Below are 24,837 nucleotides of genomic sequence, written 5' to 3'. Positions count from 1 at the left end.
CGCCTTGGGACATTAAACAGAAGTCTGGCGGCGGCGTTCTGAATAACCTGAAGGCGGTGAATCAGGTAAGCCGGCAAGCCAGAAAACAGTCCATTAGCGTAGTCTAACCGAGAGAGTACTAATGCCCGAATGACAGTCTCTTTAGCTTCTTTCGGTAACAGAGGGAAAAACCTGCGCAAAGTTTTTAAAGTGAAAAAACAGACTCCAGTGACTTTATTTATATGGTCCTCGAACTTAAGGTTCTTACCAAACCAAACCCCCAAATTTTTCACTGGGCCCGAAGCAGCTTTTGGAGGGGGTAGGTCGGTAGGCCAAAGACAATCACTAAAATCCTCAGGAAAAGAACCATATAGCAGGATCTCGGATTTGCTTTGGACCCTTCGCCCTCCATCTCAACGTGGAAGCCCGAAGAATCTCCCTTGTGGTCAAGGAGTGACCACCCTGCAGCAGCAGGCACCATCCAGCCCTCGACGTCTACTTAGTTGCAGTTCCCGCCGGAACTCGAGCGACTGAGATCGACGAGATCAAGCCTGCCTGCCTTCTAACAGCCCGATCCACAGTCCCTGCAAAGCTGAGACCCGTGGAGGCGACCGGAAGCGTGGGGCCCGCCATCTTGAATTGACCACGAGACGCTGACCGTGCAGCCCACGAGTGATCCTCGAAGCTGTGCACCGGGGTTTGAGAAGCCCCCACCCTGAGCTGCTCCTGAGCCGAAGTTCAGCCCTCCACACTCGACGAGTGCTGCGTGGGGCCCTTTGGCTCTATTTGGCTCAACGCGTTGGCCCGGTCACTTGCCAGCTGGCTAGTGGTCCCTGTGCCGACGAACTAACTAAGAAGACTCGTGAATCTGGTTGCTCCAGATCCACACCAGCTCCCCTGAAAAGGAGCCCCGACTCTGACCTTCCTGGTCCGAGTGAGAAGCAATCTTCCGATCCCGCGTGGATTGCTCTTGCCAAGGCTTGTTTGCTCCAAACTTGAAGCCGACTGCACCGACGGTGAGAGCCTGCGTGGGACAGATCGTGACCTGCTCCTGGACGTCGCAGATGCCCCAGAGCCCACGTGACAGCGGAGAGAAGCTCCTCGACGACCACCTGATTGCGCCCGACATTGCCTGGTTCCGTCCTGGTTCCACCCTGGTCACTGCTGAGTGACCCAGACTCTGTCCCCTCTGCTTTCAGGTACTCTTCAACTTGAGTCCACCCTTGGACTCCACCGGACACTTCATCTTTAACCCGCCTGCAGCCCTTTCAGCTTCAAGCACCAAGAGCCTGCGAGTCAGAACCCGACGCCACTTCGACCCTGTGCACCCACTTCCTGTGGGTGAGGTAACTTTGCTCCGCCGGTGTTCCCACACTGGTGCACACCTCTAGGGTCTGTGTGTTAAGTTTTGTTCCTCTAGGTTCAGCGGAAGTGTCCTTTAACTTTAACTTTACAACTTTTACGCACCATTGGTTAACATTGGTGCGTGCGTGCGCTTTCCGCACATCTCCCGAATCCCGAGGGCCATTCCCGACTTCAGCATTGCTTGTCCTGACTGCTCCCAGCGATTCCCTAGGCCCTAGGCCTAACCACTGCTCGAGTGGCATCTCTTATACCACTTGTTTAGTATATGGTTTGAGTGGCCCCCTGCCCTCGTCCATAATTGTGCAACTTTGTATGTTTAAACAGTGCTTTTGATTTAACGCTTGTGCCCCTTTATTCATAAAGAATACTGGGGATTGTTTTTAGTAATAAATACATATATTTTTATAATATATACTTGTGTGGTGTCCTTTCATTTGGTATTACAGGATTGTATGTGGTAAAACAGCTCTCTTAACACGACCTCTTAAGTTAAGCCTTTAGGCTGCTTAGTCCATGCTACCCCTAGGATAGCTTGTCTAATAAGGTTGACTTTCAACCAGACACCATAAGGGATTGTTTGGTCAGGTAGTAGGTGGTTCCAGAATTGGAAACATCCCCTACCAGGCCAACTTCTCACATTGGTGAGCAGCGGTGCGGATTTGAGCTTGCTGTTGTTTTACCATTGCAATCTTTATATCAAATTGAAAGATCACATCAAGTACCTCTAGGTACATATAAATCAAAAGCTTAGCATATTAAGTTCTACTGAACTTAGTAGTTGTAGATTAAAGGGATTAGCACACCCTGACTACAACTCACTAGCAAGGTACAGTAGGAAAACACTTAGTGTAGGTAAGTGCACCACTTACACCTCACTAGTAACCATGTCTGACACAGGAAAAGCCTCAGGGTCTAATCCTGTGACAGTTGACCTTACCCAGGCAACTTTTGGATATGACAAGTTAACCCGTAGAGACTTGATTGCCTTGTGCAAAGCAAGAGGGTTAAAAAGGGGCAGAAGCCCCACCTGCCAAATCCTGGTAGAAATCCTAGAACAGGATGACTTAGAGAAGGCGAAGGAAGCTTCCCTAGAAACAGGAAATGGAGGGAACCCCCCTGTAACTGAACCCCCTCAGGAGGAGGATGATGATGATGACTTAGATGAGGACTCAGAAGTTGAGGACTTAGAAGTTCAGGATCAGGGTAGCCAGGTTCCAGTTGCCAGGCTTAGCCAGGCCAACTTGGACCTACTGGGGAATGGAGAGGGCCAGCACCTCCCCAGAACCCACCATGTTATTCTCCCAGGCAAAAGAAGGGTGAGATCTCCCTCAGGGGACTCTCATATGTCTAGTGCCTCCAGAGAATCAGAGAGAGGCATGACTGCTTCTCAGAAAGCTGAGCATAGGGCTAGAATGAGGGCTGTCAGACTCCAGATAGAGAGAGAGGAGGTAGCCCTGAGTCAAGCTAGACTTACCTTAGCTCAAGCTAAACTTGCCTTGGCAAGAGAGCAGAAATTAAGTGGCTTAGATGCCACTGGTGGCAGCAATTTTCCAAGAGAAAAAGACAGGGGCTATGACAATAGAAACCTGACAAAAATTGTGCCCCCCTTTAAAGAAGGGGATGACATCCACAAATGGATGACTGCTCTGGAGAGAGCCTGCATGGTACAGCAGGTTCCTCAGGATCAGTGGGCTGCAATTTTATGGTACTCCTTTTCTGAGAAAGGGAGGGACAGGCTCCTCACAGTTAGACCTGAGGATGCCAAAAATTACACTGTCTTGAAGAGTGCTCTTATTGAAGGGTTTGGCCTAACCACTGAGCAATACAGGTTGTTGTTCAGAGACACCCAAAAAGCACAGACTCAAGACTGGACTGATTTCGTTGAGTGTGCCACTAAGGCTTTGGAGGGTTGGTTGCAGGGAAGTAAAGTTTCAGACTATACAGGATTGTACAATCTTATGATGAGAGAACAGATCCTTAATAACTGTACCAACCAGCTGTTGCATCAATACCTTATTGACTCTGATCTGACCTCTCCCCAAGAATTGGGAAAGAAGGCAGACAAATGGGTCAGAACAAGGATTAAGCAGAAACCCCAGAACCAAGGTGGTGACCAGAAGAAAACAGACCAGAAGGGTGGTAATCAGAATCAGAAAGATAAAGAAAAAGACCAGAAGTCTTCAGGCCCCCAAACTAATAGTAAGGAGGGTGGTTCCCAAAATGGTAACAAGAAGAAGAAGAACAAAGGTCCAAAGACACCTTGGTGTAATACCTGCAAATCAGTTTCACACTGGGGCAGTGAGTGCACCAAGGCCAATCCAGTTCCCACCACTACAGCTCCTAAAGCAACTGCAACCCCAAGTACAGTAAGCAGTGGTGGAACACAGTCCAAGGGTGTAGCTGGGTTGACCCTGGGTATTGAAGTAGGATCTGGCCTAGTCAGAATCCCTACACAGGCAGTTCTCCTGTATGATGTGGACATTGAGTTGCCCACTGCAGTAAGCCCCAGTAACCTGGGCAAATACAGGCAGACTCCCTTAATTAATGAGAAACTGGCTCAAGCCTACAGGGACACATGTGCCAGTGTTACAATGGTGACACCTGACTTTGTGGACCCTGGACAGATTGTACTAGGAGAGAGCTACCTAGTAACCAATGCAAGCAACTCCACTACTTCCCATAGTGTGGCAGTTGTGAACTTCTCCTGGGGAGGAGTTGATGGCCTAAAGAAAGTTGTGGTGAGTGCAGACCTACCAGTAGACTGTCTGTTAGGCAATGACCTTGAAAGCTCAGCATGGTCAGAAGTGGAGTACAGGACTCATGCAGAAATGCTAGGGATTTCAGAGCATGTCCTTGCCATGACAAGGGCTCAGGCTAAGAAGTGCCTTCCTGAACCAGTGGTGGATCTTGAAACAATAGACCAGCCACAACCCAAGAGAAGGAGCAAGAGAGGAAAGGCCCAGCCTTCCACCTTGCCCCAGGTTGAGGATCAAGTTTCAGAGGAAACTGATTCTGCAGTCCAAGAGGAGACTGTCTCTGAGGAGCTTGAACCTGACCAGGTTGAGTTTCTGGGGACAGGGGGACCCTCAAGGGCAGACCTGAGGCAGGCTCAATTAGATTGCCCTTCCCTTGAACCCCTCAGACAGCAGGCTGCTGCTGAGGCTGCTGGGGATGCCCAAGGTACCCATACTGTGTATTGGGATGATGGACTCCTTTACTCAGAGGCTAGAGCCCCCAAGCCTGGCATGACCAGGAGGTTGGTTATACCTCTGCAGTTTAGGGGATTCCTCCTTACCTTGGCCCATGATATTCCCCTTGCAGGACACTTAGGCCAGAACAAGACGTGGGACAGGCTTGTTTCACACTTTCACTGGCCTCACATGTCAGAGGATGTCAAGGAGTTTTGTCGCTCCTGTGTCACTTGCCAAGCCAGTGGTAAGTCAGGTGGCACAACAAAGGCCCCCCTAATACCACTACCTGTGGTGGGGGTCCCCTTTGAGAGAGTTGGAATTGATATTGTGGGTCCAATGGACCCCCAAACAGCATCTGGGAACAGATTCATACTGGTGGTAGTGGATCATGCCACCAGGTATCCAGAGGCTATTCCCCTAAGGACCACCACAGCACCTGTGGTGGCAAAGGCCCTCATTGCAGTTTTCTCAAGAGTGGGCTTTCCTAAGGAGGTACTATCAGATAGAGGCACGAATTTTATGTCTAGCTATCTGAAAGCAATGTGGAAGGAATGTGGAGTAAACTATAAGTTTACCACCCCATATCATCCACAGTGCAATGGGCTTGTGGAGAGATTTAACAAGACCCTTAAAGGCATGATAAAAGGATTACCAGAGAAGCTCAGGCGGAAATGGGACATTCTTTTACCCTGCCTGCTCTTTGCTTACAGAGAGGTCCCACAGAAGGGGGTTGGCTACAGCCCTTTTGAACTTTTGTTTGGCCACCCTGTGAGGGGTCCATTGTGTTTGGTGAAGGAAGGATGGGAGTTACCTCTCAAAAAGCCCAAACTAGACATAGTGGACTATGTACTTGGTCTCCGCTCCAGGATGGCTGAGTACATGGAAAGAGCATCCAAAAACCTGGAGGCCAGCCAAGAATTACAGAAAGCTTGGCATGACCAAAAGGCTGTGCTGGTAGAGTTCCAACCAGGACAGAAGGTGTGGGTACTGGAGCCAGTGGCTCCAGCAGCACTCCAAGACAAATGGAGTGGACCCTATCCTATTATTGAGAAGAAGGGGGAAGTCACCTACTTGGTAGACTTTGGAACACCCAGGAGCCCTCACAGGGTAATCCATGTGAATCGCTTGAAAGCATTTGTGGACAGGGAGGACATGAGCTTGCTCATGGCCACAGATGGGGAACAGGAGGAAGAGAGTGACCCTCTCCCAGACCTGCTTTCTCAGAACCCTGATGATGGTTCAGTTGATGGAGTAGCCTTGGCAGGCAGCCTCACTGACCAGCAACAGATGAACTGCAGACAAGTTTTGCAGGCCCACAGGCATTTGTTTTCACTCACACCCAGCCAGACTGACTGGTGTACCCATGTAGTGGACACTGGTGACAGTCTGCCTGTCAAGAATAAGATCTACAGGCAACCTGATCATGTCAGGGATTGCATCAAGGCTGAGGTGCAAAAGATGTTGGAGCTTGGAGTGATTGAGCCATCAGAGAGCCCATGGGCCAGCCCAGTAGTCCTGGTGCCAAAACCTCATACCCAAGATGGAAAGAGAGAAATGAGATTTTGCGTGGATTACAGGGGTCTCAATGCTGTCACTAGGACAGATGCTCACCCCATTCCAAGAGCAGATGAGCTCATTGACAGATTGGCTTCTGCCAAGTTTCTGAGCACATTCGATCTGACAGCTGGCTACTGGCAAATCAGACTAGCTGAGGAGTCAAAGGCCAAGACAGCATTCTCTACCCCTAGTGGACATTATCAGTTTGTGGTAATGCCCTTTGGTTTGAAGAATGCACCTGCCACTTTCCAAAGGTTGGTGAACCAAGTCCTTACTGGGTTGGATGACTTTTGTGCAGCTTATCTGGATGATATTGCTGTCTTTAGCTCCACCTGGGAGGATCACCTGATCCACCTGAAGAGAGTTTTGGAGGCCCTGCAGAAGGCAGGCCTAACTATCAAGGCCACTAAGTGACAGATAGGGCAGAGTAAGGTTGTATACCTGGGCCATCTAGTAGGTGGAGGCCAGGTTCAGCCACTGGAGAGCAAAATCCAGGCCATACAGGACTGGGCTCCTCCAGTTACCCAGACACAAGTCAGAGCCTTCTTGGGCCTGACTGGGTATTACAGGAAGTTTGTGAAGAACTATGGGTCTATAGTGACACCATTAAATGACTTGACATCCAAGAAGATGCCAAAAAAGGTTCAGTGGACAGTTAGCTGTCAGAAGGCATTTGAAGACCTGAAGAAGGCCATGTGCTCTGCACCTATCCTAAAGAGTCCTGACTACTCCAAACAGTTCATTGTACAGACAGATGCTTCTGAGTTGGGGGTGGGAGCTGTGCTCTCACAACTTAATCAAGATGGTCAAGACCAGCCTATTGCTTTCATTAGCAGGAGGCTGACCCCAAAAGAAAAACGTTGGTCAGCCATTGAGAGGGAGGCCTTTGCTGTGGTTTGGGCATTAAAGAAGTTGAGGTCCTACTTGTTTGGAACTCACTTCCTGGTGCAAACAGACCATAAGCCCCTCTTGTGGCTTAATCAGATGAAGGGTGAAAATCCCAAACTGCTCAGGTGGTCCATTTCCCTACAGGGGATGGACTTTACAGTGGAGCACCGCCCAGGGACTGACCATGGTAATGCAGATGGTCTCTCCCGGTACTTCCACTTAGAACATGAAGACTTATCTGGTCAAGGTTAGTTTAATGTCCCTGCGTTTGGGGGGGGGGGTTGTGTAGGAGAGTAGGGTCTGCTATCCTATGGTCACCCCAAATTTTTGCTTTTTGCTTCACTGGTTTTCGACTACTGAGGCTGTGGGCCTGCTGATCAGACCCCCAGCCTGCTGTTCTCTCACTAAATTACTGACACATGTGCTATAGGCACATACCAATTGGAAATGGACTCCTTGTCAGCCCCTGTATAATGCACTATAGGTGCACAGGGCATAGGGGCCACCAAGGCCTACCAGGGGCTGCAGCATATCTTTTGCCACCCCTGGCTGGTTCTTAAATTGACACAACTGGCTGATCACTCAGCTGGGGTAAGGTGGTGTAAACACCCCTTGCTTAGATATAGTATACCTATATCTAAACCTATATCTGGACACATGTAAACCTGTGAGCCACTCCTATAGAAGGCCTCATCAATCCTGGAGGCTGAGTGCGTGGTTTTATGTGAGATGGAGCTCTAGCATGAGCTGAGCCTGTCTGCAGCTGTCGGGAACAACTCCCTAGGCTGTTTCAGGATAATGCCATACCATATACTCTTAAGTGCCTTATAATCCTCGCGGTTAAATAGCAACTTTGGTTTGGCTTTATCAAAACATGTCGTGTAAGGTGTCATACGATTTGGAATACCATCCCCTCGCCAGTTCTGGCGACGGGGATGGCATTCCACCCCTCTAGAGGGGTAAGACATGTTGCTTTACTAAAACGCGGTTAATTTCTCCAAAGACCTTAGATCCACAAAATGGATGCCTCTGCCACAGACAAATGTCTGGACCCCTGTAGCTGACCGAAACTCAGCCAAAGGGGTCCTGGACAAAGGGTTTTCCTGTCACAGGAGGGTGTCACCGCCCTCCAGACAGGAGATAGTGGATTGTAGCAGGGAGGTTTGAAAGAAACCAGACACTGCCTGGGGCGCACAAGGCTGCCCCTTGCATAATCCGGCCAAACCGGTTCTGGGGCACTCCAGCCCTCGTGCCAGGGCGGCCTGGATCAAAGGAAGGGGGTGTATCCACCCACTTCCTGGGTTCCACCCATAGGGGTGGACCTAGCAGGTAATCACGCCCCCCAGATTCGAATAAGAGTGGGAGCAGTGCCAATGCACATCAGATTTCCTGGAAGAAACATTTGAAACGAAATTCTGGACCCTTCGCCCTCCATCTCAACGTGGAAGCCCGAAGAATCTCCCTTGTGGTCAAGGAGTGACCACCCTGCAGCAGCAGGCACCATCCAGCCCTCGACGTCTACTTAGTTGCAGTTCCCGCCGGAACTCGAGCGACTGAGATCGACGAGATCAAGCCTGCCTGCCTTCTAAAAGCCCGATCCACAGTCCCTGCAAAGCTGAGACCCGTGGAGGTGACCGGAAGCGTGGGGCCCGCCATCTTGAATTGACCACGAGACGCTGACCGTGCAGCCCACGAGTGATCCTCGAAGCTGTGCACCGGGGTTTGAGAAGCCCCCACCCTGAGCTGCTCCTGAGCCGAAGTTCAGCCCTCCACACTCGACGAGTGCTGTGTGGGGCCCTTTGGCTCTATTTGGCTCAACGCGTTGGCCCGGTCACTTGCCAGCTGGCTAGTGGTCCCTGTGCCGACGAACTAACTAAGAAGACTCGTGAATCTGGTTGCTCCAGATCCACACCAGCTCCCCTGAAAAGGAGCCCCGACTCTGACCTTCCTGGTCCGAGTGAGAAGCAATCTTCCGATCCCGCGTGGATTGCTCTTGCCAAGGCTTGTTTGCTCCAAACTTGAAGCCGACTGCACCGACGGTGAGAGCCTGCATGGGACAGATTGTGACCTGCTCCTGGACGTCGCAGATGCCCCAGAGCCCACGTGACAGCGGAGAGAAGCTCCTCGACGACCACCTGATTGCGCCCGACATTGCCTGGTTCCGTCCTGGTTCCACCCTGGTCACTGCTGAGTGACCCAGACTCTGTCCCCTCTGCTTTCAGGTTCTCTTCAACTTGAGTCCACCCTTGGACTCCACCGGACACTTCATCTTTAACCCGCCTGCAGCCCTTTCAGCTTCAAGCACCAAGAGCCTGCGAGTCAGAACCCGACGCCACTTCGACCCTGTGCACCCACTTCCTGTGGGTGAGGTAACTTTGCTCCGCCGGTGTTCCCACACTGGTGCACACCTCTAGGGTCTGTGTATTAAGTTTTGTTCCTCTAGGTTCAGCGGAAGTGTCCTTTAACTTTAACTTTACAACTTTTACGCACCATTGGTTAACATTGGTGCGTGCGTGCGCTTTCCGCACATCTCCCGAATCCCGAGGGCCATTCCCGACTTCAGCATTGCTTGTCCTGACTGCTCCCAGCGATTCCCTAGGCCCTAGGCCTAACCACTGCTCGAGTGGCATCTCTTATACCACTTGTTTAGTATATGGTTTGAGTGGCCCCCTGCCCTCATCCATAATTGTGCAACTTTGTATGTTTAAACAGTGCTTTTGATTTAACGCTTGTGCCCCTTTATTCATAAAGAATACTGGGGATTGTTTTTAGTAATAAATACATATATTTTTATAATATATACTTGTGTGGTGTCCTTTCATTTGGTATTACAGGATTGTATGTGGTAAAACAGCTCGCTTAACACGACCTCTTAAGTTAAGCCTTTAGGCTGCTTAGTCCATGCTACCCCTAGGATAGCTTGTCTAATAAGGTTGACTTACAACCAGACACCATAAGGGATTGTTTGGTCAGGTAGTAGGTGGTTCCAGAATTGGAAACATCCCCTACCAGGCCAACTTCTCACAACAGGGCAGACCAGACTACAAAAGCCAATTCTTACACTGGGAAGGAAACAAGCTTCCGGGGACCGGTTTCTGCCATTTCAGGCGTCTTCGGCCCGGCTTGCTTGAATCCTGATGGTGCAATGAGCAAGGGACTCACATCTGAGTATACCCTTCCACGCTTAGGGTAGACAAAATTATTTACAGACAAGGGGTGGTGATGGACAGAGTCTCTGAATTAAGCAGAGTACTCTCACCCAGTCAAGAGATCAGGGCTAGATCCAACACCGTTTTTTAGCTCATTGCACCATCCCAGTTTCAGAACCTGGCTGTATGCAAATTAGTCTGTCCCTGGCCCAGTGCATCATGGGAACAGGGCAGACCAGACTACAAAAGCCAATTCTTACACTGGGAAGGAAACAAGCTTCCGGGGACCGGTTTCTGCCATTTCAGGCGTCTTCGGCCCGGCTTGCTTGAATCCTGATGGTGCAATGAGCAAGGGACTCACATCTGAGTATACCCTTCCACGCTTAGGGTGGACAAAATTATTTACAGACAAGGGGTGGTGATGGACAGAGTCTCTGAATTAAGCAGAGTACTCTCACCCAGTCAAGAGATCAGGGCTAGATCCAACACCGTTTTTTAGCTCATTGCACCATCCCAGTTTCAGAACCTGGCTGTATGCAAATTAGTCTGTGCCTGGCCCAGTGCATCATGGGAACAGGGCAGACCAGACTACAAAAGCCAATTCTTACACTGGGAAGGAAACAAGCTTCCGGGGACCGGTTTCTGCCATTTCAGGCGTCTTCGGCCCGGCTTGCTTGAATCCTGATGGTGCAATGAGCAAGGGACTCACATCTGAGTATACCCTTCCACGCTTAGGGTGGACAAAATTATTTACAGACAAGGGGTGGTGATGGACAGAGTCTCTGAATTAAGCAGAGTACTCTCACCCAGTCAAGACATCAGGGCTAGATCCAACACCGTTTTTTAGCTCATTGCACCATCCCAGTTTCAGAACCTGGCTGTATGCAAATTAGTCTGTCCCTGGCCCAGTGCATCATGGGAACAGGGCAGACCAGACTACAAAAGCCAATTCTTACACTGGGAAGGAAACAAGCTTCCAGGGACCGGTTTCTGCCATTTCAGGCGTCTTCGGCCCGGCTTGCTTGAATCCTGATGGTGCAATGAGCAAGGGACTCACATCTGAGTATACCCTTCCACGCTTAGGGTGGACAAAATTATTTACAGACAAGGGGTGGTGATGGACAGAGTCTCTGAATTAAGCAGAGTACTCTCACCCAGTCAAGAGATCAGGGCTAGATCCAACACCGTTTTTTAGCTCATTGCACCATCCCAGTTTCAGAACCTGGCTTTATGCAAATTAGTCTGTCCCTGGCCCAGTGCATCATGGGAACAGGGCAGACCAGACTACAAAAGCCAATTCTTACACTGGGAAGGAAACAAGCTTCCGGGGACCGGTTTCTGCCATTTCAGGCGTCTTCGGCCCGGCTTGCTTGAATCCTTATGGTGCAATGAGCAAGGGACTCACATCTGAGTATACCCTTCCACGCTTAGGGTGGACAAAATTATTTACAGACAAGGGGTGGTGATGGACAGAGTCTCTGAATTAAGCAGAGTACTCTCACCCAGTCAAGAGATCAGGGCTAGATCCAACACCGTTTTTTAGCTCATTGCACCATCCCAGTTTCAGAACCTGGCTGTATGCAAATTAGTCTGTCCCTGGCCCAGTGCATCATGGGAACAGGGCAGACCAGACTACAAAAGCCAATTCTTACACTGGGAAGGAAACAAGCTTCCGGGGACCGGTTTCTGCCATTTCAGGCGTCTTCGGCCCGGCTTGCTTGAATCCTGATGGTGCAATGAGCAAGGGACTCACATCTGAGTATACCCTTCCACGCTTAGGGTGGACAAAATTATTTACAGACAAGGGGTGGTGATGGACAGAGTCTCTGAATTAAGCAGAGTACTCTCACCCAGTCAAGAGATCAGGGCTAGATCCAACACCGTTTTTTAGCTCATTGCACCATCCCAGTTTCAGAACCTGGCTGTATGCAAATTAGTCTGTCCCTGGCCCAGTGCATCATGGGAACAGGGCAGACCAGACTACAAAAGCCAATTCTTACACTGGGAAGGAAACAAGCTTCCGGGGCCCGGTTTCTGCCATTTCAGGCGTCTTCGGCCCGGCTTGATTGAATCCTGATGGTGCAATGAGCAAGGGACTCACATCTGAGTATACCCTTCCACGCTTAGGGTGGACAAAATTATTTACAGACAAGGGGTGGTGATGGACAGAGTCTCTGAATTAAGCAGAGTACTCTCACCCAGTCAAGAGATCAGGGCTAGATCCAACACCGTTTTTTAGCTCATTGCACCATCCCAGTTTCAGAACCTGGCTGTATGCAAATTAGTCTGTCCCTGGCCCAGTGCATCATGGGAACAGGGCAGACCAGACTACAAAAGCCAATTCTTACACTGGGAAGGAAACAAGCTTCCGGGGACCGGTTTCTGCCATTTCAGGCGTCTTCGGCCCGGCTTGCTTGAATCCTGATGGTGCAATGAGCAAGGGACTCACATCTGAGTATACCCTTCCACGCTTAGGGTGGACAAAATTATTTACAGACAAGGGGTGGTGATGGACAGAGTCTCTGAATTAAGCAGAGTACTCTCACCCAGTCAAGAGATCAGGGCTAGATCCAACACCGTTTTTTAGCTCATTGCACCATCCCAGTTTCAGAACCTGGCTGTATGCAAATTAGTCTGTCCCTGGCCCAGTGCATCATGGGAACAGGGCAGACCAGACTACAAAAGCCAATTCTTACACTGGGAAGGAAACAAGCTTCCGGGGACCGGTTTCTGCCATTTCAGGCGTCTTCGGCCCGGCTTGCTTGAATCCTGATGGTGCAATGAGCAAGGGACTCACATCTGAGTATACCCTTCCACGCTTAGGGTGGACAAAATTATTTACAGACAAGGGGTGGTGATGGACAGAGTCTCTGAATTAAGCAGAGTACTCTCACCCAGTCAAGAGATCAGGGCTAGATCCAACGCCGTTTTTTAGCTCATTGCACCATCCCAGTTTCAGAACCTGGCTGTATGCAAATTAGTCTGTCCCTGGCCCAGTGCATCATGGGAACAGGGCAGACCAGACTACAAAAGCCAATTCTTACACTGGGAAGGAAACAAGCTTCCGGGGACCGGTTTCTGCCATTTCAGGCGTCTTCGGCCCGGCTTGCTTGAATCCTGATGGTGCAATGAGCAAGGGACTCACATCTGAGTATACCCTTCCACGCTTAGGGTGGACAAAATTATTTACAGACAAGGGGTGGTGATGGACAGAGTCTCTGAATTAAGCAGAGTACTCTCACCCAGTCAAGAGATCAGGGCTAGATCCAACACCGTTTTTTAGCTCATTGCACCATCCCAGTTTCAGAACCTGGCTGTATGCAAATTAGTCTGTCCCTGGCCCAGTGCATCATGGGAACAGGGCAGACCAGACTACAAAAGCCAATTCTTACACTGGGAAGGAAACAAGCTTCCGGGGACCGGTTTCTGCCATTTCAGGCGTCTTCGGCCCGGCTTGCTTGAATCCTGATGGTGCAATGAGCAAGGGACTCACATCTGAGTATACCCTTCCACGCTTAGGGTGGACAAAATTATTTACAGACAAGGGGTGGTGATGGACAGAGTCTCTGAATTAAGCAGAGTACTCTCACCCAGTCAAGAGATCAGGGCTAGATCCAACACCGTTTTTTAGCTCATTGCACCATCCCAGTTTCAGAACCTGGCTGTATGCAAATTAGTCTGTCCCTGGCCCAGTGCATCATGGGAACAGGGCAGACCAGACTACAAAAGCCAATTCTTACACTGGGAAGGAAACAAGCTTCCGGGGACCGGTTTCTGCCATTTCAGGCGTCTTCGGCCCGGCTTGCTTGAATCCTGATGGTGCAATGAGCAAGGGACTCACATCTGAGTATACCCTTCCACGCTTAGGGTGGACAAAATTATTTACAGACAAGGGGTGGTGATGGACAGAGTCTCTGAATTAAGCAGAGTACTCTCACCCAGTCAAGAGATCAGGGCTAGATCCAACACCGTTTTTTAGCTCATAGCACCATCCCAGTTTCAGAACCTGGCTGTATGCAAATTAGTCTGTCCCTGGCCCAGTGCATCATGGGAACAGGGCAGACCAGACTACAAAAGCCAATTCTTACACTGGGAAGGAAACAAGCTTCCGGGGACCGGTTTCTGCCATTTCAGGCGTCTTCGGCCCGGATTGCTTGAATCCTGATGGTGCAATGAGCAAGGGACTCACATCTGAGTATACCCTTCCACGCTTAGGGTGGACAAAATTATTTACAGACAAGGGGTGGTGATGGACAGAGTCTCTGAATTAAGCAGAGTACTCTCACCCAGTCAAGAGATCAGGGCTAGATCCAACACCGTTTTTTAGCTCATTGCACCATCCCAGTTTCAGAACCTGGCTGTATGCAAATTAGTCTGTCCCTGGCCCAGTGCATCATGGGAACAGGGCAGACCAGACTACAAAAGCCAATTCTTACACTGGGAAGGAAACAAGCTTCCGGGGACCGGTTTCTGCCATTTCAGGCGTCTTCGGCCCGGCTTGCTTGAATCCTGATGGTGCAATGAGCAAGGGACTCACATTTGAGTGTACCCTTCCACGCTTAGGGTGGACAAAATTATTTACAGACAAGGGGTGGTGATGGACAGAGTCTCTGAATTAAGCAGAGTACTCTCACCCAGTCAAGAGATCAGGGCTAGATCCAACACCGTTTTTTAGCTCATTGCACCATCCCAGTTTCAGAACCTGGCTGTATGCAAATTAGTCTGTCCCTGGCCCAGTGCATCATGGGAACAGGGCAGACCAGACTACAAAAGCCAATTCTTACACTGGGAAGGAAACAAGCTTCCGGGGACCGGTTTCTGCCATTTCAGGCGTCTTCGGCCCGGCTTGCTTGAATCCTGATGGTGCAATGAGCAAGGGACTCACATCTGAGTATACCCTTCCACGCTTAGGGTGGACAAAATTATTTACAGACAAGGGGTGGTGATGGACAGAGTCTCTGAATTAAGCAGAGTACTCTCACCCAGTCAAGAGATCAGGGCTAGATCCAACACCGTTTTTTAGCTCATTGCACCATCCCAGTTTCAGAACCTGGCTGTATGCAAATTAGTCTGTCCCTGGCCCAGTGCATCATGGGAACAGGGCAGACCAGACTACAAAAGCCAATTCTTACACTGGGAAGGTAACAAGCTTCCGGGGCCCGGTTTCTGCCATTTCAGGCGTCTTCGGCCCGGCTTGCTTGAATCCTGATGGTGCAATGAGCAAGGGACTCACATCTGAGTATACCCTTCCACGCTTAGGGTGGACAAAATTATTTACAGACAAGGGGTGGTGATGGACAGAGTCTCTGAATTAAGCAGAGTACTCTCACCCAGTCAAGAGATCAGGGCTAGATCCAACACCGTTTTTTAGCTCATTGCACCATCCCAGTTTCAGAACCTGGCTGTATGCAAATTAGTCTGTCCCTGGCCCAGTGCATCATGGGAACAGGGCAGACCAGACTACAAAAGCCAATTCTTACACTGGGAAGGAAACAAGCTTCCGGGGACCGGTTTCTGCCATTTCAGGCGTCTTCGGCCCGGCTTGCTTGAATCCTGATGGTGCAATGAGCAAGGGACTCACATCTGAGTATACCCTTCCACGCTTAGGGTGGACAAAATTATTTACAGACAAGGGGTGGTGATGGACAGAGTCTCTGAATTAAGCAGAGTACTCTCACCCAGTCAAGAGATCAGGGCTAGATCCAACACCGTTTTTTAGCTCATTGCACCATCCCAGTTTCAGAACCTGGCTGTATGCAAATTAGTCTGTCCCTGGCCCAGTGCATCATGGGAACAGGGCAGACCAGACTACAAAAGCCAATTCTTACACTGGGAAGGAAACAAGCTTCCGGGGACCGGTTTCTGCCATTTCAGGCGTCTTCGGCCCGGCTTGCTTGAATCCTGATGGTGCAATGAGCAAGGGACTCACATCTGAGTATACCCTTCCACGCTTAGGGTGGACAAAATTATTTACAGACAAGGGGTGGTGATGGACAGAGTCTCTGAATTAAGCAGAGTACTCTCACCCAGTCAAGAGATCAGGGCTAGATCCAACGCCGTTTTTTAGCTCATTGCACCATCCCAGTTTCAGAACCTGGCTGTATGCAAATTAGTCTGTCCCTGGCCCAGTGCATCATGGGAACAGGGCAGACCAGACTACAAAAGCCAATTCTTACACTGGGAAGGAAACAAGCTTCCGGGGACCGGTTTCTGCCATTTCAGGCGTCTTCGGCCCGGCTTGCTTGAATCCTGATGGTGCAATGAGCAAGGGACTCACATCTGAGTATACCCTTCCACGCTTAGGGTGGACAAAATTATTTACAGACAAGGGGTGGTGATGGACAGAGTCTCTGAATTAAGCAGAGTACTCTCACCCAGTCAAGAGATCAGGGCTAGATCCAACACCGTTTTTTAGCTCATTGCACCATCCCAGTTTCAGAACCTGGCTGTATGCAAATTAGTCTGTCCCTGGCCCAGTGCATCATGGGAACAGGGCAGACCAGACTACAAAAGCCAATTCTTACACTGGGAAGGAAACAAGCTTCCGGGGACCGGTTTCTGCCATTTCAGGCGTCTTCGGCCCGGCTTGCTTGAATCCTGATGGTGCAATGAGCAAGGGACTCACATCTGAGTATACCCTTACACGCTTAGGGTGGACAAAATTATTTACAGACAAGGGGTGGTGATGGACAGAGTCTCTGAATTAAGCAGAGTACTCTCACCCAGTCAAGAGATCAGGGCTAGATCCAACACCGTTTTTTAGCTCATTGCACCATCCCAGTTTCAGAACCTGGCTGTATGCAAATTAGTCTGTCCCTGGCCCAGTGCATCATGGGAACAGGGCAGGCCAGACTACAAAAGCCAATTCTTACACTGGGAAGGAAACAAGCTTCCGGGGACCGGTTTCTGCCATTTCAGGCGTCTTCGGCCCGGCTTGCTTGAATCCTGATGGTGCAATGAGCAAGGGACTCACATCTGAGTATACCCTTCCACGCTTAGGGTGGACAAAATTATTTACAGACAAGGGGTGGTGATGGACAGAGTCTCTGAATTAAGCAGAGTACTCTCACCCAGTCAAGAGATCAGGGCTAGATCCAACACCGTTTTTTAGCTCATTGCACCATCCCAGTTTCAGAACCTGGCTGTATGCAAATTAGTCTGTCCCTGGCCCAGTGCATCATGGGAACAGGGCAGACCAGACTACAAAAGCCAATTCTTACACTGGGAAGGAAACAAGCTTCCGGGGACCGGTTTCTGCCATTTCAGGCGTCTTCGGCCCGGCTTGCTTGAATCCTGATGGTGCAATGAGCAAGGGACTCACATCTGAGTATACCCTTCCACGCTTAGGGTGGACAAAATTATTTACAGACAAGGGGTGGTGATGGACAGAGTCTCTGAATTAAGCAGAGTACTCTCACCCAGTCAAGAGATCAGGGCTAGATCCAACACCGTTTTTTAGCTCATTGCACCATCCCAGTTTCAGAACCTGGCTGTATGCAAATTAGTCTGTCCCTGGCCCAGTGCATCATGGGAACAGGGCAGACCAGACTACAAAAGCCAATTCTTACACTGGGAAGGAAACAAGGTAGCTTGTCTCCTTTCTGGTGAAGAATTGGCTTGGTAGTTTGGTCTGCCCTGTTCCCATGATGCACTGGGCCAGGGACAGACTAATTTGCATATAGCCAGGTTCTGAGCTGGGATGGGGCAGTGAGATAAATTACGGTGATGGATCAAGCCCTGATCTTTGGACTGGGTAAGAGTGGTCTGCTTAATTCAGACACTCTGTTCATCACCACCCCCTTTTCTGTATCGTAACGAGAAGAATAAACGCAGAATTCAAATGTTTTGATAGAACAATGTCATAGTCACAGTTTGATGCACTGTAGTCGTTCGCCGTATTAGCAGGTCTTTTGTAATTAGGCGCTCCTACCTGGAGACGGTGGGTATGTGGTCACTATTAATAAGGGTTATTGTCCGCCATTGCAGATACACTGTCTACTTCGGCTTTTCCTTAACCTTTGTGTTGTTCTAAAAGTACCAGTAACCTTTATAAGGCATGTTGGTAAGCTTTATAATGTTGTCTATCAGTTGTAGCTTTATCCCCTTCTCGTAAAATATGCAAACCAAACTTGAAATAAGTACACTTTGTTGTGAGAATAGCTATTGTTGCCGCTGATTTCTTTTATTGCAGCACAGCAATGCCTCTATTATGAATCGAACATTGATTATTCGAATAGTATTGATTTAATTCCAGAGTGACTTTTGGACCATTAAGGCGATAAATAATACATTGACCTCATATTTGTGTTGAATCAGTTTATCCTGTTAGAGTCCTGTTCTTCGTCGTCGTTTTCTAGTGAGCGGCCATGGCTCTAGAGGATCATAGGGCTCTGCCCCTCCTTTTGCTTCGATAGGTCAACTTGAATATGAGAAATATGGAAAGGTAGAAATGCCGCATCACCTGTGGATAACTGAACCTCCTCCCGCTCTTCCAAATGCCCATCCGGTCACAAATAGCATCCTGGGCCCCAAAAGGACAACATCATGCCAGATGCCATGTAATGTTGCAAAAGGGGGGAAAAGAGTAATATGCACACATCTGCTGCGGGGATATGTCAGGTAAATTATTGGTTGTGATGGATTCTCTATAAGTACTAAATGACTGATCTCATTGAATATTAAATTATATGAATCAACGTTTGTTTACCTGATCTGCGCTTATAATGTAAAGGATGGGGCTTACATTGAACCCCTCGTTCTGTTTTACACAAAAGCCCCAGATGGAGCTGCATCTTACAGAACTTTATCTACTTTAGGAAGAACTAAAGACTTGATTTTTAAAGTTGTCTTTCAGGGCCAGAACCAGGCTCTGTAAGCAGCAATAGTTTCAGGGAGATGGACAGATGCTATGGTGATAGGAAACCCCCCTCAACTCACAATAATGTTCCAATCTTCCAGGTTAGAAGAAACCAGAAGTGCTTGAACCAAGGGAGCTGTTGAAAGTGTCAAAGGTGACTTATGAACAGCGAGTAAAGACAGGATTTGGCATTTGAGATGATCTTAAGTGAATCGGAAAGAATGAGAAGAAGTGTGTAAATGGAGTTGCTTTTGTTGTATACTTCGTAAAGAGTTACTGGAAATTCTGCAGCCCAGCCTGATCCAGCTCTTTCTCTAAACTCTATTGTTGTTTAAATGAAATCTTGACCATATGCGTCTATCTTAAGCAAAACCTCAAGCACTTGGGTGCTCCGTGAGCACCTTTACTTTGCTAAGTTACTCTGTAAACACTGGTAAATCACCTCTTTTTCAGACATTAATAAGATGTCACCTAATCAACAGAACCTTTAGTTAAATATCTGTGTATGATGAAATATTTCTTGCTAATTTTTAAAGGCGGTAAAGAAGAAGAGGGAGATTTACTAATATATTGCGCCGTATTTGCATCACAGAAGTGGCACAAAAAAGCGCAAAATATTTTTTTCCTAATTTACTTTCTAGCGCTAAACTTTTTTAGCGCTGGAAATAATGTAAAAGTAATGTGAAGCAGCGCATAGCAGTGCTTCGCATTACTTCACACATTGGGACCTGCCAAGGGGGGGTGCATGGGCATTCCTGTGCAACCACCCAAGATTTCTCATGCTAAACCCATTTTACCAAAATCAGTAGATTGGGTTTAGTGTGAGAAAACTGCACCATTTTAAACAAGACACAAGGAAGGAGAAATGAATTAATTTATCCTTCCTTTTCTGACATTGCATGCGTGCTGCACTGCGCAACAAGCATCCAAAGTGGGAAAAGCCTTTCCTCGTGTCTGACATACTATTTTGTACAGAAAGGGTGTCCTTCCTGTACAAAACCGATGCTGGACTCACACACACACCCTAGCGCTCTGGTGCTAAGGTGTGTGCATGGCGCACGGCTGCTGTAATCAGTGCCGACGCAAGGGAAAGGGAAGGAGAGAGCCATATCTTTGAAAATATGGTGCTCTCCTGTTCCCTTCCTGTCGCGCCACGCAGCGAAGCCTCGCGGGGGGAGGGCTGCGCTGCATTGTGTGGAGATTTGGTAAATCTCCCCCAAAATGTCTTTTACAACTATTGTGAATTCTCATTCCATTATGTTTTAATTTAGTAATTTTAAATATCTTTACATCCAACAGAAAACAAGCCTTGAATGTGTGACATGACCATCAATAATGAAGCGCATGCTGTAAATCTTCATAATAGCAGAAATATTGAGCTACAGTATTCAGGAAACCATCAGCGCAGTCAGCGAAAGGGGAACCTGCACACAAACTGACAAATCCCGGATGAAGTATCAAGGGCAGTTCAGTGATTATAAGAGGCCGAACTGTACACCTCCACGCCACAAGACGAAGAAATGACCTTAAGAAAAATAAGGCAACAACAATAACGAACCACCTCCTGTATAAACAAGTGTCCAACACCAGCTTTGATCATCGGATCGGTATGATGTGATTACCACAGTGCTCTATTTTATAAAATGATGACAGGCCATCATTCCGTGCTCTAGGAGAATTGTAAACTCTTTCCTGACAAACCACAGTAACCAGAGAAGAGCACAACAGAGCGGAGCCAGACAACTGATGGGTAAAGGAAAGAGGAGTTCTTTTATCTACAATACAATAGACTGTCCTAATTTGCACCGGTTAGAAGGAAGATACATCTTTACCCGCAATCGTGCATAGCCATAATCCAATCTAAAGGCACAATCACCTACAAAGACACCTTCTACGTATTAGGAGTGTGGTAAATATTTGGTGGCTATTGCATTTTTTTGTTAAAACAGAAATAAAACATGCAAAATACTGCACACATATAAAGTGTGTGAGAAAAACACAAGTGCTTTATAAGCCATGTCGGCACATCAGGAAATGCAGTCATGGGATATAAACAAATATATACCCGACCCACAGACACTAACCAAGAAAGAAGAATCATACACATGCAGCAAGAGCTTTAGTTTGTCATCACTACTCAAGCTTCATCAGCACACGTACACAGGACAAAAACCATTCAAGTGCAGTGAATGTGTCAAGAGCTTTAGTAGGTTATCAAGCCTTCAAAGTCATCAGCGAACACACACAGGGGAAAAGCCATTCAAGTGCAATGAATGTGGGAAGAGCTTTAGTTGGTTATCAAACCTTCAAAGACATCAGCGAACACACACAGGGGAAAAACCCTATCATTGTAGTGAATGTGACAGTAGTTTTAGCTGCTCTACAGCATTAAAGGATCATCAGCGAACTCACACAGGAGAAAAACCATTCAAGTGCAGTGAATGTGGGAAGAGCTTTATTCAATTATCAGGACTACAAAGACATCAGCGAATACACACAGGGGAAAAACGCTATAATTGTACTGAATGTGACAGTAGTTTTCGCTTCTCTACAACATTAAAGGATCATCAGCGAACTCACACAGGAGAAAAACCATTCAAGTGCAGTGAATGTGGGAAGAGCTTTAGTCGTTTATCAAACCTTCAAAGCCATCAGCGAACACACACAGGGGAAAAACCATTCAAGTGCAGTGAATGTGCAAAATGCTTTAGTCAGTTATCACACCTTCAACATCATAATCGAACACACACAGGGGGAAAACCATTCAAGTGCAGTGAATGTCCAAAGTGCTGTAGTCGGTTATCATATCTTCAAAGACATCAGCGAACACACACAGGGGAAAAACCATTCAAGTGCAGTGAATGTGCAAAGTGCTTTAGTTGGTTATCACACCTTCAAAGCCATCAGCGAACACACACAGGGGAAAAACCATACAAATGCAGTGAATGTGCAAAGTGCTTTAGTCAGTTATCACACCTACAAAGCCATCAGCGAACACACACAGGGGAAAAACTATATGATTGCTGTGAATGTTTGAAGAGCTTTAGTCAGTTATCAACCCTACGAAAACATCAACAAACACACACAGGGGGAAAGCCACTCAAGTGCAATGAATGTGGGAAGAGCTTTAGTCGACGATTAGAGCTACAAAGTCATCAGCGAACACACAGGGGGAAAACATAGAAGGGCACTGAAAGTGTGAAGGGCTTTTGTCAATTTTCGATCCCACACAGCCCTCAGTGAATACTCTCCTTCATTTAACTCACATGGAAATAATCCTAGAGATGCAGAGATTCCGGAAAGAATTTAAGAACATCAAAAATAATATTGACCCGTCTAAGGACATAGACCAGAGCAGAACAGTGCAGTTATTGTGAGAGGAATGAATTACGGAAAAAGATCAAATTCAAATTATGTAGGACATTGAAATACCAATGATAGAAGACCTGAATATCAGTAAAGAATAAAAACATATAACAGTATTTGCAGAATTATAAAAGTGTTTGTTTCCAGTGATTGTTCACTTCCGTACACATAGCAAAGTGACATGATGTACCAGGATACACAGTGGGAGACAAGCACAATGTGGATTAAAAAGAAACATTGTTGATTTTTATTTGGTGAAGAAGAGATACAAAGAAAAACATTCAATCGCACCTGACCACACTACCTGTAAAAGCAACACTGAACAATACTGTGACTAACAGCGGTATTTTCAGCTAACTTGTCGGATTAGTGATAAAACCTTTAAACCCAACACACCCAGAGTGGACATGTTGTCAGGGCTCTGGAGATGGAAGCTTCATTGGTAAAATCCATGTATTACTATTAACAAATGCCACTGCAGTGTATGTAATGAACTAAAGCGAAGCACAGGTGTTCAAGAAATAACCTATTTTCAGATATAAAAGAGCACATACCTTGTTTTTAAGTAACGTTTGGTGCATCTTTTACACACTGTTATCGGTAGATGGATCAGCTCGTGCCTCGCGCCTTATTACTAAGTGCGACCCATGACTCCTCTCCGACTTGGCGATGTGGTGAAATAGCGAAATCCCACATCAAAAGCATATATGTGCCAGGACAATCAGTTGCACTCCCAGCAACTCGTCTTCCACACTGATTGTCCCTTGTTCTCAAATGTTCTGAAGGATTTGTCATATGAATTACAGAAGTGGCAGTGACATTCATGAAGCTAAAGCTAACAGGAGTGTGTGGGAGATAGAGAGGGGGAGAGGGGGAGAGATAAAGAGAGCGAGAGAGACAAAGAAAGGGGGAGAAAAAGAGAGAAATGGAAGGAGGGGGAACAGCACGTTATTTGTACTCACCTAAAAATAGAAGAAGCAGCCGAATACATGCCAAAGTGTGACATCACCAGAGAAACGGGCTGAACACCTGTGAATTTATATGTTTATTTTTAACACCTATAGACCCATGTCATGCCAATAAACAGGGCACAAGTAAGGAAAATAGTGAAGGAGCCCATTATCATATGCAAATCACAGAGACGTCACATGTAGTGACATCACAAGAAGTGATGCCAGGCCCTTATAATAATGTTCACGTGAAAGGTTGACGGCCTGTTTTAAAAACAAAAGATAAGAAACATAAAATAATGTAAAAGTAAGTTTTTGGTTTCAGTTTTTATACATCATGTGTTTTTCCCACTTTTAGTTTGTAACTAAACTCGGAAATGACTGAAAGTGTAAATATTTTTGAACAGATATGTGGAACTTGGAAATAAAATTTTTAAACAGTTTTCAGTGAATAAATAAAATTTGCTTTTAATTTGCGCTTGTTTCCTGTCGTTATTCTTTAACCAGCCCCTAAGCCCCAAAGTGTTTCACATTTACAATGTATTAAGCAATAGAAGGGCTAATTTTGTCAAGTTCTCTGTCTCTCTCTTGCGCCACTCACACAAACAAACACTCAGAGGCCTGTGTCGGCAGTGCTGGGGCACAAAGTAACAATTACCAGTTGCAGACTAAGGATCTAGGTGGAACTGAGTCTCGTTTCTAGATAATAGTGCTGATAAAGCACTAGTGAAATTGAGTAATTTATGATGAATTGAAATGAGAGAAAGAGGAGAAGAGAGCGTGGTGCAGGATATATTAAAGAAAATGAAAAAAAGCGACACAAGACTTTACCCTGTTCTGTGTACTAGCCCTTTACGTAAGCAAGTTGTGCTGTGCGTTGTGGACAGGCTGTCACCCCCTTTGTATGTAAATGAGCTTCTGTGACCAGACACCCTAGGCTCCCATCTCTTCTAGCGCAGATGATAATGTGAGCACTGTAACGTAATCACAAACTAGGGCTTTATTGAGAAACAATCGGCTTCCAGGTCCCACAGCTGTGGTTATGTAGTTCTTTATTAGTTTTTTTTAATTTACTTTAATTTGCAGCAATTCTCCAGGTTACTTTTTCTCAGTATTACGCTTCAGGTCGCTCATAGCTCTCCATCAGTTAAATGTGAGGTTTGATGTAGGATTTGTTGTAAGTGTTCCTAGACCATGTTCCAATCCCTTTGTCCTCGATTTGTCGGCATGGGTTTTGTCCACACACTGGTCTCGGATGGGCCTTCTCAAGGTAGAAGGCGCTGTAATAGGAATAATAAATCAGACATATATGAAATTGTATGTAAACAAATGTGTGCCTTTCAGTTATCAGGCACCACCAGACTCACATCTACACATGGAATTGAGCACCAAACTAAAGTGACTCCTCCCTGAATAAATATGTGCCATCAGTAATCGGGCTGATCGTTCTACTGATGCTCACAGCAAATATAGTTTCTGGCATTGTGCACATTGGCGTAAATTTTAATTGGTGAAGTTTCACGCAGTTCCGCTGA

General features: G+C 47.4%; 1 protein-coding gene across 1 annotated transcript in view; it reads left to right on the top strand.

Annotated features, from left to right (window-relative positions):
* Positions 1 to 23,737, top strand: part of LOC144805809 (uncharacterized) — a 69,226-nt gene extending 45,489 nt beyond the window's left edge. The window contains exon 4 of the mRNA XM_078672287.1: positions 20,286 to 23,737. Within this exon, the coding sequence (XP_078528413.1) occupies positions 21,003 to 22,169 (1,167 nt within the window). The 5' untranslated portion in view covers positions 20,286 to 21,002 and the 3' untranslated portion in view covers positions 22,170 to 23,737. The remainder of the gene's footprint in view (positions 1 to 20,285) is intronic.
* The last annotated feature ends 1,100 nt before the right edge of the window (positions 23,738 to 24,837 follow it).

The sequence above is a fragment of the Lissotriton helveticus genome (assembly GCF_964261635.1).
Source record: "Lissotriton helveticus chromosome 1_1 unlocalized genomic scaffold, aLisHel1.1 SUPER_1_unloc_26, whole genome shotgun sequence".
Taxonomy (NCBI): domain Eukaryota; kingdom Metazoa; phylum Chordata; class Amphibia; order Caudata; family Salamandridae; genus Lissotriton; species Lissotriton helveticus.
Note: the sequence above shows the minus strand (reverse complement) of the source record. Positions and strands in the feature narration are given on the sequence as shown.